The 14,972-nt window shown below is 34.1% G+C and overlaps 2 protein-coding genes across 2 annotated transcripts; both read right to left on the reverse strand.

Annotated features, from left to right (window-relative positions):
* Positions 1 to 50: 50 nt before the first annotated feature.
* On the reverse strand, positions 51 to 8,349 carry LOC143459042 (1,4-alpha-glucan-branching enzyme-like). The gene is made up of 15 exons (XM_076956004.1): positions 5,778 to 8,349; positions 5,528 to 5,694; positions 5,039 to 5,154; positions 4,606 to 4,731; positions 4,259 to 4,485; positions 3,763 to 3,972; positions 2,894 to 3,009; positions 2,391 to 2,518; positions 2,177 to 2,275; positions 1,889 to 1,999; positions 1,551 to 1,722; positions 1,270 to 1,454; positions 996 to 1,126; positions 761 to 878; positions 51 to 612 (listed from the first exon to the last, which is right to left on the reverse strand). The coding sequence occupies exons 1-15, from the start codon at positions 5,885 to 5,887 to the stop codon at positions 568 to 570; spliced, it is 2,061 nt and encodes a 686-aa protein (XP_076812119.1). The 5' UTR covers positions 5,888 to 8,349; the 3' UTR covers positions 51 to 567.
* LOC143459043 (uncharacterized) lies at positions 7,507 to 12,521 on the reverse strand. Its single transcript, XM_076956005.1, has 6 exons — positions 12,332 to 12,521; positions 12,080 to 12,223; positions 11,514 to 11,719; positions 11,119 to 11,254; positions 10,705 to 10,889; positions 7,507 to 7,706 (listed from the first exon to the last, which is right to left on the reverse strand). The coding sequence occupies exons 1-6, from the start codon at positions 12,421 to 12,423 to the stop codon at positions 7,699 to 7,701; spliced, it is 771 nt and encodes a 256-aa protein (XP_076812120.1). The 5' UTR covers positions 12,424 to 12,521; the 3' UTR covers positions 7,507 to 7,698.
* Positions 12,522 to 14,972: the final 2,451 nt, after the last annotated feature.

Consider the following 14,972-nt stretch of genomic DNA (forward strand, 5'->3'; position numbering starts at 1 on the left):
GCAGGTCCTTATTTAAGTTACTAAGTGTTGAGACTGACAGGAGTCACAGATTATTGCACATTTTTGGCATGCTTTATTTAATAAACATACTGCAACAATAATCCATTGGTCACAAGACTTTCAACGTCAAATTCGGCAAAACAAGAAATATAATAATTTTGCCATTATTTTACGATTATGGCGTTAGCAAATATCAGATTCATATAGCATTGGCACAATTTAGAGAAAGAAAATGGAGATTTCACAACCAAAATATTGCAATATGCTACTGGAACATTATTAATAAGATATATATTAAAGCTCTGGTTTAGATTGCACAGTGAAATAAACTTGTACTATGCTGCTAGAATGAAACGCCTTTTGATGTCTGAAAATTACTCAATAGCAGCTACTTTTAGAACTAACGTAAAACAAAAAATGCATGAACACATTGTGTATGTCAAAACTGTGCTACACAAAGCTTAACAAAGCAGGAAAGGATTACATAAATTTACACTTCGTGGTAAGCAGTGAAATATTGGCACCTATATATATTATGGTATTTCCATTCCCAGTGATACCTGGAAATCAATCTTTGGCCATGAGCATTGCACTGCGACAGGGCAAGTACACCTACCAGGCAAGAAAAGAAAAATTTAATTTTTTACAAAAATACCAAACGTTTTGTGATAAGAATAGAGTATACTTTCAAAAGTAACAATAGAGATATCATGTATCTACCCAATAAACCTCTGAAACGTAATTGTAAATAACAACCAACCATTAGCGATTGTTGTCTACCATCCCAAGGAATATTGTTAGTGAAAAATTCCACAGATCTGTCATTTCTGTCATGGCCACCAAAAAATGGATCATCTGAGTCTAAGACTACCTTGTATCTAAAAAATGATAGTCCTAGTTAGTGGGTTTGTAATTTTAAACAAATTGCAGCTAATATAACCTAACCTAATAATTAACAAATAACTTCATTCAATAAACAAACCGCATAAACTCACTTTCCAGGTTGGCCAACACCGACTCTGTAGCCAGTAAAACTTTTTGTTGGATGGAAATTAAAGAGGAACAAGACTCCATTGCGCTCAAAAATAAACACTTTGTCATCTTCATGTTTTCTGCTGACATATCCCTAAAACATCACAACAGATTGGAAGTAGAAACTAGAGACCTCATTTCTGTTGTAATATTTTACTACAAATAATTAATCACTACTCAGCCTACAAAGAAGTCTACAATTTATCCAGTTGAAATCAGTTCATTAACCAAGCTTACTTGTGGTGCATTCAGCCATCCATATTTTTCTTCTGTGTTCTGCATGGCTGAATCAAATCGGTTCAAAAATTTGTACCGTAACAGGTCATCATCTGCTAAATGAAACTGGCGACGGGCGTAATGATAACTGGAATTGTTTCCCTCTCTTGGGAAGTCCAGCCACTCAGGATGTCCAAATTCGTTGCCTACAGGTACGGTATCAAAGCATAAATAATGAACAGATACAACATGCAACCTGCACGTTTTCACTTTCATTCGAAGCAAAGTTGAAGTGACCTCACCTATAAAGTTAAGGTAACCTTCTCCACCTAAACCATGAGTGATTAACCTGACCATTTTATGAAGAGCAATTCCTCTGTCTATGATAGGAGTTAGGTCAGTCATTGTAGACATGTGAGTATACATTTCCTTGTCCATCAGCCAGAATGCTAACGTCTTATCTCCAACAAGTGCCTAACAAGAAAAACTCGACATGCTATTGCCAAAATTAACATACAGACTTGAAGCACATGTTTTGACTTGGTATAAATTTCAAGGATTGAATTCTCAAAATTGCCAACTACTGAGTGCAGTTTGAAACTTGTGTCTGAGACATTACCTTGCAATCAAGTGAGCTTACCTGATCATGACTCTCAGCATATGCAATACATTTTTCACCGTGTCTTCTATTGGTTAAAGTATGAAAAATATTTCCCATGTTCCAGTTTTCGTCTTTAACCTCTTTCAGCACCTTAACACCAAAACAATTTTTCAGTAATAAACATAATGATAAGACCTAACTGACAGTTTTGTTTCACAAACTAATAAACATTAACAACCATCTTGTATATCATTTCCCAATATGAAGCAATAGTGAAATAGCTGCTAACTTACGGTCCATAGAGCACAATATTAAATGTCTACACACCTTTATCCATTTATCTGGAATTGCCATTGCCAATCTATAGTCAAAACCGATTCCACCTTCAGAAATTGGTCTGCACATTCCAGGCATTCCTGATACATCCTGGGTAGATATTAGAAATAAAATTGATGTGCACAAAATATTACTATTATCTAATAAAAGGCAAAGATGTAAGTTAATTTTAATAGATGACTTTCTTTATGAGTAAGTAGGTTACCTCAGCAATTGTGATCATATGTGGGTAAAAACTTTTTAACATGTCATTTGCAAGCATTAGGTAAACGATCGCTTCTAAGTCCATTTGCAAGCCAAAGTATTCATGGTAATCACCAGAGAAACCTCTGGCTGAAAGGCAATGAAAAAATACTGCTGTAAGCTGTAGTAATTATTTAAAGGAAAAAAAAACTTCTGATTCCGCTTTTTGTAAAATTCAAGAAAACCATCACAATCAGTCAGTGTTTAGCAATAAATCTCTGTGTAATGTACATACCAATCAACATAGGCGCTGCTGCCTATAGTACAGGCAGTGCGCACTGCCTGGAAAAACCTTGCACTGTGTGTAGTTCTGTCTAAATTACTGAACACACTGGTACAGCATTATAATCTTTAGCCTCAAACAGTCTTTTCAGGTTCGCACTGCCTGGATTTTTGGCAGTGACGCCTATGCCAATGAATATCCAAACATTGAGCTTAAATAAAGCCATCTACGGTATATCTTACATATGCCATGATCATGGTATAGCATTGACGTGACCCCATCAAATCTGAAGCCATCAAACATGTACTCGTCCATGTACCATCGCAAGTTCGATATCAAAAAACGCATAACTTCCCAACTACAAAAAATTGAAAAATGTTTGAGAGCATCACTTAAAAAACCTTAAGGTAATTTTACTGTTTTGAATGAAGACATTAAAATTCATTGCATTACTTTTTGCAGTTGTCAACTGCGGTGCAGCAACACACAGGACCAGGGGCGCAAAGTGGAATGAACAGGTATTACACAGCACATACCATATATACATGATTCTAATTCAAACAGTAGATATGAGAGCCAAAAAAGTAGCAATCATTTTATTTGCAAATGTTTTAAGTGATGCTGAAATAAGTTAACTTTATTGCAAATTCTTTCAAGCTTATATATATTCTTCAAATAATTAGCAGTTCCCACTATTTAGCTTCGAAGAGTATTTTAGAATGTCTTTCTTTGATGCGCATAATTTTTAACTAAATGTACAAGATTTTTTGCTTTTCTAAACTAAATTTATCTTAGGTTAATAGATCTAAATATTGCAAATTCAGTCTACTAGACATGACAACATGCAGGCAAGATTACCCATGTACTTTCGTGACAATGCAACAGTAGCTGTAATTATGTGCATACATTGAATGAAAATGATTACTACCCTGAGTTAAATACAAACAACAGAGTAAAAAATATTCAAAACATTTAGGAATACAGTATTTGTGTATTTTCATTTTACCAAACTTTTACGGAATTGGGTGCCACTACTTCACAGTAAAAAAACAACGCCTTATTTGCTTGGTTATGCAATAAATTAGTTATCTAAAAAATTAAAACCACTTACGATGAGTAGTTGAAAATTCTACTGTCCCACAAAGCATGGCTTCCACGATAACCGGAATGAAAATAGCATCCATCAGTGCCATCAAACATATTCAAGCCATCCAAAACATTCTTGCAAGCATGACTGTGCACAACATCGAGAAGTACGTACAGCCCCATACCATGGGCTGTATCAAGAAGCTCTTTCAGTTCATCTGGTGTACCGTACCGACTGTTAACAGCAAAAAAAAAACAATATGGGTGATACAACAAGCAGGATTTTTGTCAATTGTTTTCGTTTTGAAGATCTAGCATAGTCATGCTGACCCGATTAATCCTAACTTTCAAAATTACTGAAAAACTTTGAATTAATAACAATATTCTATAACTCTTAACTTGCTATCTCTTGTATGATGAGATTATTCTGGTTTAAAGATATTAGTATTTTCTCTTTGTTTATTGTATGTCTTTTCGGTGTACAGGATTATGTCACTGACTAAGATTGGCTAGTTACCAACCTGGATGCAGCAAAAAAATTTGTGACTTGATATCCGAAGCTTGCATAGTAAGCATGTTCCATTACAGCCATCAATTGAATGCAGTTGTAACCCAGTTTTTTAATTCTGGGAAGCACGTTGACCTTGAAGTGAGTATAAGATGCCACCTTGCCTTCATAAGATGAAATTCCAATGTGAGCTTCGTAAATCCGAACACTTTTGGGCTTTTCTGGTCTTGGATGTTTGAACTATAGAAAATATTAAAGCAGCAACAGTTAACAGTTACATATTTATTTTATTTTCATTTTAAGTAAAATTGCCTTTTGACTAAATGTGAGGTCATACTGCAAAAACAAACGATGTGTTACTTCATAAGGTGACGCTGGATTCCAGAATATCCATTTGTAAGTGCCATGACCACCATGTTGTACAACGTACGGAGCCCAAGGAGAAATTCGTTCAAGATATTGATCATCATGAGTTTGGATAATCAGCTGAAAATATTTCAAAAAATATAAATAGCTCTAAAGGTTTTGTAATACCAAGGACTAACCTTGGCTAGGAATTACTGTAGGAAAGTGACATTATTTCTGGATCACAAACTTTACAACATTTACGTTTGACATGATTTTGCCTTTACACTGAGCAGACAGACTCCTCTATAATGTATCTAGCTTAAATCGGATAGAGGATAAGTTATTCACTTCCTTTTTCATTCCCTAACAGCATGTGGCATGCCAAGTACCACATTGGTGTTACATAAAGCACAAGTACAGAACAGAAAAACAAGTCATGGCAAACCATTAACTGGCTGAGGTGTGCAATTGGGCATGATCCATCTTCCTTGGGAGGTATAATTAGTTCCCATTTTCCATTATCTTTCCGTTCGTATTTCCACCCCCACTGTTCCCAGTTATCTGTAAATTAAAAGAAAGCACTAAGATAGTCAACAACCTGACGATACAAATATATAACGTATTAACAAAATTAGACCAAAACTAAGACCCTTTCTTTGAAATGGTAAAGCTAATTTTTCAAATAACAATAGTGGGAAGAGTGACACAAACACAAAAACTTACCATTGTGCATACCAAATACTTTTATGTTCATGCTAATTTATAATACATAAGAAAATTTCTTCTCTTTTTTATTGCAAATTTATAACAAACATTTGAGGTTTCTGTGCACATTGTTAACGCCAAAATCTGTGCTTCTGCATGCAAGATTTCTCGTTCAAAAAGTGCAGTAGTTTCCAATCAGGCCAAGAACAAAGGTACTAATACCACGTACTGAAATCTCCTCGTAAGTAAACCGCTTTTGCACCAGGCGCCCATTCTTTGCAATGAATTCCACCTGAAGATAACACTTTTACACCAAATTCTTTATATCCTTGGGAAAAGTGCTTCATTCCTTCATATTCTTCTATCTTTTTCTTGATGTTTGAAAACATTGCATACCTGTCAAAAGACAAGTTCAGCAATTCAGCTACATGAATATATAGGCTTCCTTGACATTAACTTTTTTATATACAGAAACCAACCTTCTCTTTAGCTCAGACTCAAATGGCTTCATATGTGAATCAAGTTGATAGAACTTATCAAGATCCGGCACATGTACTTCTGCCAAATCTTTATCATTTACATATTCCATTATGCTAATTTCAAGTAATCTGTAGGCCTAGATTAGTGGCACAAACCTACACTTTGAAAGGCAAATAAACTTTATACAAAAACTGCTGCTGAAAAAATACATCCAACAGCCTGTAGCCTAGATAATACATTTGAAACAAGTTGCAAAACACAAGCAAACAACACAGCTAATGCGAGCCGCGGCTTAGTTGCTTGCAGCAAATCTACTTACATCTGTTTATCCAGTCTGCCAGGATTTCACTTTAAACCTAATATCAAACGGCAGATTAACGATAACTTTTTGATAAAAATTAGGTCTGGGTACTAACTGAATAACTTTTTCTTGGTGACCTTGAGTCTGCAAGACAGATTCCTCAAAAAGTTTGGGTCTATAAGGCCTATTCATAACTTTAAAATCCCTAAAATATAGTTTACGCCAAAAAAAACTTGGGAAGTCAGACACCCTTTCTTTCTGCTTACTGCATCTACCAATTTCCAAGCAAGCGTTGAATCCCTTCCGCTATAACTTTCATATCACGAACATAGGAAGGTCAGCAGTGGTAATAGCCTACCGCATGATAGTTGACACGTGTAACGTGTCTGTTCAGTAAACGCGGCTGCGCGGGCACAAAGTTTCCGGAAGCAAAACTTTCCTGCTAAGTCGGCAAAATTTAGTTGTACGCTTACAAATAAAACAGTCTACACTCTACAGCAACCAACAATTTTCACACCTTTCAAAGGTTATGCTATAGGTTGAAGTTTGCAGTAACTATGGCAGTTTGGCAGTGCTAAGTTTCTGTTGACCTACGCACTACCCTGTTCCTGTCCGTCTTTTGAGGTCATGTCATGGTTCACCTACTGTGTTCTCTCGCACAGTATACAATTGGGGAATTTATTGGCAAAGTATTTGCAATAAAAAAAACATCCAACATTTCGCCTGAAATTGTGCGCTTTTGTTAACCATTACAATTTTTAGGAGTGCGCATAATCAAAACGCACAAACGTTTACGAATAGTGTCTTTAAATGTTTATTTTGGGTGAAAGTGTTTTCAAGCCAGGATTTTTAATCTTTGATTATTTCACATTTGATTATGAAGTCACTCAAAGAACATGAAAAATCTTAATTTTCATTATTATAGGTTGAATCATAGTCAATACATGTAGGCTTATTGTATGAATACTGAATAAGGTTAAACTGTCACAAAATTAAAACAAAAAGATGGATTTGAATAATATTTAGATAAATAAATGTGTGTGATAACTTTGAGGATAAGTTTGTGGTGGCAAGTTCCAATTCATTTGACATTTTTCTCTAAAGTTTTGTTTCCTAACGAACATTACATTCTTTTGTTTGATTACTTTTCTTATATTTTTGCCGTCCCCACAATTCCATCTCTAGCTATTACCATCAGTTTGATAATATTTATTTTGGTTATTTTTGCCACTGAAGTTTTATCCTTTTTTTTATCTGTTTGTCGTTCTGGTAAGCAAATGCAATACCGACATGAACATGAACATGTGCAACACCATGCGAATGAGTTAGATATAAATCTTTTTTTTATCGCAAACTGCCACGGTTAAGTTTTACAAAAATAAAAACGATATTCTAAACTGATTTTCGAACATTTTTTTGTAAAATAATGAAAGCTTTATTATTTTTATTAAACATTTTTCAGAAAGAAAGTCACTTTATTTGAATACGACGAAAGTCTGCTGATAATCGGCTGTTTTACTTTTCAGCTCTTGTTCTGTGATAGGCTACGTTGCTGCTGTTTAAAAGTTACACCGTACAAATTTTTTTCCTGGAAACAGGTCCTTTCCTCAGCAATTTCCCTAATCCACTGAAAAATAAAGACAAGCTTGTAGACTTTTATAGTTTTTACAAGCAAACGTTTTGCTCGCCTTACGGGTCAATCTCATGTAAGTTCATCATGTATTTCCGAAAAGGCTTAAATGGATTAGTAAAAAAGTTTTTGCTAAGATTTTAAATCTTTTAATTCTAAAAAATTAATCAAATCGGATTCAATTCAACCTAATAAACAGCTAAGAGCAAAGGAGATGTTCTAATTTGTTCTCACAACTAGCCAAATGCGGCTGTATTATAAATTCAATAAATAGCAGTACTGGGTAACCTATAATAGGCCTACAACTGAATGATACCAAGCTTTTGAGGCCAAACATATGGTCTGCAAGTGTGACGTTTCTAACTTACCACGTCATTTCTACAGCTTTTGTTTTTTTTTCACTTAAGTTAAACTAAGCTTACATTCTTTTATTTAATGAACTGCTTTTCGTCGTAAATTCCTTCTTTTTATCGTCACTCATTTTATCATTTTAATTTCGTTTACGCTGGTTCAGTTTTAGTTCATTTTTTTGCTGTTGACTGCTTTTACATTTCCATTATTTTGTAAGTTTTTATGTGTTGGTTAGCAGCACTAGCCTAACAATTTCCAAGATCACTACAAATGTTAAAAATCCCATGAAAATATACATAGATAGCTCGTTAAACATCTTTTTCTGAAAAACGTTAAAGATAAGCGCAGCAGAAACCATCTCAAGCAGTGACAAATCATCGAGGAGCTCAGGTCGTGCAAACTACTTTTAATTTCAAAATAAATAATTCTACACCACAAAGGTTGCGATTCCTATGATATGTCTGGTAAACATTGTTATTCTGTTTCTGTTTAAAAATTCAAGCTTTAAATCAGAAAAGCTAGGAAATGTTTTACTATAGGATACCACTGGGCTGGTGCTGGTGTGTAGGATCATTTTTATAAACACAGTATATAAATACAAGTACAGCAGAGCAAAGTAAATTACATGTAATTTGCTGTTGACGCCAGCCTATCCAGTAAGTTAAATCATTTTATCTTTGAACCGATAGTATTTCTAAATGTTGACAAATCAAGAAGCGCTTTGACAATTTTTTTCCTACTTTAATGTGCAAAGGTTTTGCTCATGTGACAAAATACTTGGCTATTGTTTATAGTTAAGTTGATTTATTCCATAAAGTCATAAATGTTACTAAATTTTAAATTGTTTTATAAAAAGATGCATTTTTTGTGCTATAGATGACAATCGATCATCGTAACCAATTTTGTTTTATTTACGCGTCGTTGTATTGAAATTGCGGCACCAACACCGTCGCTCCAATCCGCATGGGCATAGCATTAACGACACTTGTGTTTAGTCACAGTGATACTTCTGTTTACAGCAGCGAAATAAAAAGACATTCACGACGTTTGAATATTTGCAGACGTAATTATAAAACTACAAACACATGTTTAACAGCTTTTTAAGCCGTCTCGTAATTAGTGATTCTACATTGACTTCATAAAGACTGTAATGTGATTTTCAGATCAATTAGCTTTCCCTTGTGTTTGGCCCAAATCTGTCAATTCTGGTATTCTGAATCTTACTCAATTATATAACTGGCATAAGCAGCCTGTAATTTCATAAACTTAATGTAATAAATTACATACCACATACACTCGAAAGTTTCTAAAATTAGCCTATACTTAGGTTTTGACGACTAAATTACACAACCGCGTGTACCATTTGGCGTCTAGCGAACTTGGTAATTACACCGAATTATACCTTGCTTTTGGCACTATGGAATTATTTCAATCAAACGTACTGCTCTTTAACGTCTGATAAAACCATATTTAAAGTTGAAAATTAGCTCGCCGTTCTGTAAAATTCATCTGTAACTCACAAAGTAACTTATATAATTTGTATAAAGGTAAAGGTTGTTTTATTTTATTTACTACAAAGTGAATAATATGCTTAGGTTCAACTCATAATTTGTCAAAAGTTGTATACATTGAATTCAATAATATTTGTATAATTTTTTTGGACCGGTAAAAAATATTTACAAAATTCAACAAAATGGCTTTATAAGCATTTAACTAATTTGTGAACATGCAGTTTGTCTCATCAAAAGTCATTTGCGGCATTTTAAACACAACAATACAGAGACGACGTCCCAAAACATACATCTAACAGCATTCCTCAGGCCAAGCAGCATTGTGCAAAGAAACACTGAAAGAAATGTGTCGCTAACGATATTGATAACCCAAAATGGAGGCTTGTGGCCTAAACCTTTGCCAGCGTCTTGCTGTAACGTAGTGATGATGGACAGTAGCTGCATGAACCCAGATCCAACAATAAAGACAACGCTTACAAAAATTAATGACGTGATTTTTTTCCATACGCTACGATGCAACAGTCGAAATTGAGAGGATTTAAAGTCATCTTCTTTTACACTGGGCTCCTCTATGTGATCGGGATCCAAATTATCAGCTTTAGAAACGCTTTTTCGACTTAAATATTGATTTTTAGTGGTCGAAAAATTCTCAGGTTGTGTCACAGTAACAACTCCGGTTGCTTCAACATCACGAGGGCAGATTGAAGCAGGTTTTTCTGAGATTTTAGATTTCCTCCAAACCAGCCACTTAAAGTTGACATACGACCGCAAGCAAAGGAGGATTAGAAAGACAGCATAGAAAACCCAAACGAAGTTTATAACGAGCATGGTTGGCCGAGAGACGGGAGGCAGTTTAATATAGCAATCTAAAATAAATCTTAAATTCGATGTTTTTCAAGAAAAACAATTTTTAATTTTGAATATAAGTTATTAGCAGCAACGCAGTCATTCAGGCCCAGGTAACATGATAAATTTTGTTAGGCTATGCAATAACACCTAAGACAAACATGGTTTATAAATTACGTTGTGTCATTGTACTAATTACTCATTTTACATTTATTTGTGAAATACCTTTCTACAAAACAAAAGTTTTCTATAGAAAACTGAAATTATTCCAAACACAAAGTTCATACCTTTGCTTGCTGGGCAAGCTTTGACGGAGGAGTCTGAAGGTAGGTGGTAAACCAGACAAGAGCAATCATATATGCAATCGCCATCAAACGCTAGTAGGACAGCGAGAAGAAAAGGAAAAATCCATGAAATGAAAATCAATGTTGATGCCAAAGTTCGAGGATTCATTTTCTTCCAATAACGAAATCTAAGAAGCAGTGGTTGTAAAGGCAAGAAATTGAACCAATACAAGAGATCCGCAATTAATGTGATCATTTACGATGTACCATTGGTAGTATAGAATATACAAAGTCTTAATACTACAGTAGATGGTATGTTCTTGTTATGGTAGCCTACTTAATCTAACTTTGAAATTTAAATTACTTTAAAGGTTTTAAAACTAAATGTATTTGAAAATGTTTGTAATTCAACTACACCTGTCACAAATTCCGACATTTTGATTGCTGGGAACGGCTGATTCTTCATAGTCAATTAGGCCTGCTGCAATCCTGTGCACTTGCAATATATCTTCAGTCAAAGCTTTAATAAGCAAAGCTATTCCGCCGGCTTTAACTGCATTCAACGTTTATATAATAACTTCGCATATCTAAACAATTTATCTTTTATTTCAATCAATGTTTTATTTTTTAAAAAGACTTATTGTCATACTGAAAGCAGTTTATATTAAATGTTGTACTTAAATTCAATTCAGTTTTCTATAAAATGCATTGCGACCATTATTACATATGCAGTTATACGAACTAATGATTATAAAAAGTCGCTTGTGTTTTATGCGGTAAATCAAACAAAATTCAATTAATGCATTACTTGCCAATTGTTACAGTGGGCATCAAAAGTTCCATGGCTAACCAAGTATACAAAATCGGGGTACTGATGTTTTTTTGGTTGTGTAATGGCTGAGACTGACTTGTAAAGATAAATTTCCAAGCACTACTGATCCGACAAAGACAAACAAAACAATTAACAAAAATGACGTTTGAAGCATAGATATTGATTACTTTCTGGCGGAGTTTCTGCCTGCAAAACAAAATAAAAGTAGGATACTTTGTTTAATGTATAGCTTGTTGTTGATTTATTCACCCACTATAAATCGTTTTTTATAACTAAAGAAACGTAAAAACATTTTAACAACTAAACTGTGATAACCTGATAATATACATTCTACAACTATATATTTCTTTTATCAATAATTCATATTGTGATTATTAAACTAAAAATAGGCGTTAAGTAGCTCAAACAAAAACACCGGTCAGTCAGTCGATCATTCGAGCAGTTGTTAAAAATATTCTGCCTACAGTGGCTTTGCAGTTTGATGTGAGTGCTTTTAATTAATTTAATTAATAAAAATGAACAAAGCTCATATGATTAGGCCTATACCTGTAGACGATCATTGAAATAGCTAAAAAGAGATGGATGGGAATTATCGCACTACCAGTGATCAGATGCAAAGATCGGGAAAATGTCTGTTTCATCACGCAAAAAACTTCTGTGGACGGCGATCCGTTGACGGCATTCTTCACACTATATTAAAAACACAAAAATTAATATTTATATTTATTTTTATTAGTATTATAATAAAGAAATTTTATTATAAGCTACAGTTTTGGATTTCATTTTGTTTTATGGTACCTGAGATTGGACTGGTTCGAGTACATCCAATTGTCGACATATTGTTTCACTAGAATATCGCCAGCATTTGCCAAAACGGTTTTTATCACCATCTTGTAACAATAGATGTTTCAACGGAATGAGTTTAAAATACCGTACAAAATGTATTTTTATACCAATTTTTTATATACTGCTGTATAAAATAATCATTAAAAAACTCGAAATCTTATTTATAGATTGCAATTCTATTGGCTATATCGAATAAGGACATATTTTTTGGCAAAATATTTCAACCAGAAAGTTTTAAGCACTATATTTAAACGGAATGTATAAACAAAGCTGTATAGACAGCAAACCACAGTTTTCACATGCGTAATTGTCGTAACTGTAGTGAACTGACATTGCAGCCTAACCACAAACATTTGTTTTAACAATAAAAACACAACGACAGTAAAGTAGTATGGGACTTTTAACAAACGTTAATGGTGTAACGCTACTACTGTAGATCAAATACGTAGCACAGAAATCCGAAAATTTCTAAATGTTGAGAACCTACAGTATACTTCTTCGAATTGAAAGACCCCAAGTACGATGGTTTGGTCATGTCACCAGAATGCCTCAAGAAAGAATTGCAAACCAAGTCATGTTCGTCACATCAACCAGTAAAAGACCAACGGGTCGACCAAGAACCAGGTGGTACAATTACATTACTAACCTGGCCTGGTCACAGTTATTCCTTTAACCAAACTGGCAGACACAGTGAAATATCGCGGACTGTTCCAAAAGCTCTTAGAGTTGCACCCGACCCTCACAAGAGGATGAATTGCGTTTCGAAAAGAGAGAAAACATTCACTTTAAACGACAAAACAGTTCAACTCTTCATATGGCATATCTTTGCATAATTCTTTGATAATCTTATATGCCTGTTTCAAAAAATCAACTTACGAATGAAAAAATCAAACAAATTTCTTTTGATAGAAAGTAGAAAAAAGAAAAAATTTGACAAGTTTTCAAATATTTGGATACCACCGGACATATCAATCACCGTTGCCGACATTTAACCCACATAACTATTAAATATTTTCGAACCTATAATTTTTTACGTCTAATTTTGTGCAATTTGTCAGCCAAATAAGCGAGTAGGCTTACAAATTGCACAAATGAAGTAAGTCGATACTCGATACACGACTGCTTTCAATTAAATTACCTACAAAAGATTGTTCCTAGAAAGTCTAACACATACCAGTAATGAATACTTGAAACACGTCTAAGCAAGCAAAAAACATGGCTTATGTCTTGAATCTTAAGTAAGAGCATTTATAACGTGTACATTCAGTGATAAATCAAGCTTTTCGACTTTGCTGCAGGCTATACTTACGTCTGCACAATATGACATGTAAGTATAATTTGGTTCTTGTCCAAAATATCTCAAAACAAGAAATGTCTGTAAACGATAAAAAATATTCCGCTCCCAGTATTTTGCCAAAGCCTTTTGAATTATTAGCATTCGCTTTCAACATTTATTCGACTTCATCAATATTAATATTCTTTTGTTTGCTGACTAAGACTATACTTGAAAAATACTTTCAAGGCATTTTATATTACATAGTACTGAAACCTTTTAGGCTATATTTATCTTGGTAGTTTAATTCCAAAAAGACTTCCAGTTTAATATCAACTTTTTTTGTCACAATGATGATTTTAAAGTGAGGGGCAAGTCCAAAAGCAAGCTAGTTGATCTTTAACGAACGAATGCTATCAAATGAACATTCTGGTAAAATATTTTTGAAAAATAACTCGTGGTTAGGTATGTTACTGTAAGGTAAAAAAACATCGCAAAAAGTCTAACTAAAAGTTGTCTAACAGTCGAAACCTTGCCTCATTTTAACCTTAAATAAGTAAGCTAAAGTCACTTGTTTGCGTGTCTTCTACCTTACCTCAATCGCCTTTCTCAGGTGTTTTCATAGCAGTGGCCAACTTTTCTTCTGTAAAATATTTTGTGGCCAACGTGCTTATGGAATTTTTAATTATAACGAAATACCTTACTAGTAAGTTTACTATAGCGTAACTCTTACTTTCTAGCCCAAGGTTTCTTCGGGTTAAATGCTACAACAAGACTAAAATTCTGAAATATAAGATCTGAAATAAAGGAACAAAGTGAGATTTAATGAAAGCTCTGTGGCCTACCTGAAAATCCTCCATGCCGATGGCCCACTGGTTGCGAACAGCTTGCCTATCTTAACAATGAACTTCGTGATCAACTAACTGTACAATACACTCATGCTTTTATAGGAAAATTTGGGTAGAAGCTTCTAGTTTTTTTTTCAATTTTAGGCTCAGATTTTATTCTACTTTATGAAGTTCTTAACTTAACAAGACATGAGTTTGTTCTACTAAGCCAAATATCACTGGACGAAGGCCAAATTTGTCGTTTTCCGTTTAATTAAGACAACAACGAAATTGGAGTTTATTGCTTAGTAACGAATATGGTCATACATTTTGATACAGCTCGATTTTAAAACCAGCACAACGATCAACCGGTTGTGCCAGTAACAATTTCAGAAAAAATTTTTAAGTATCATCTGGCCCAATACATGAGTTTCCCAGTTTTTCGAAAAGAGACGTTAAAATTTATGTATAAAAGGTTTCCTATGAAAAACAT

This window comes from Clavelina lepadiformis, chromosome 5, assembly GCF_947623445.1.
Source record: "Clavelina lepadiformis chromosome 5, kaClaLepa1.1, whole genome shotgun sequence".
In the NCBI taxonomy this organism is placed as follows: domain Eukaryota; kingdom Metazoa; phylum Chordata; class Ascidiacea; order Aplousobranchia; family Clavelinidae; genus Clavelina; species Clavelina lepadiformis.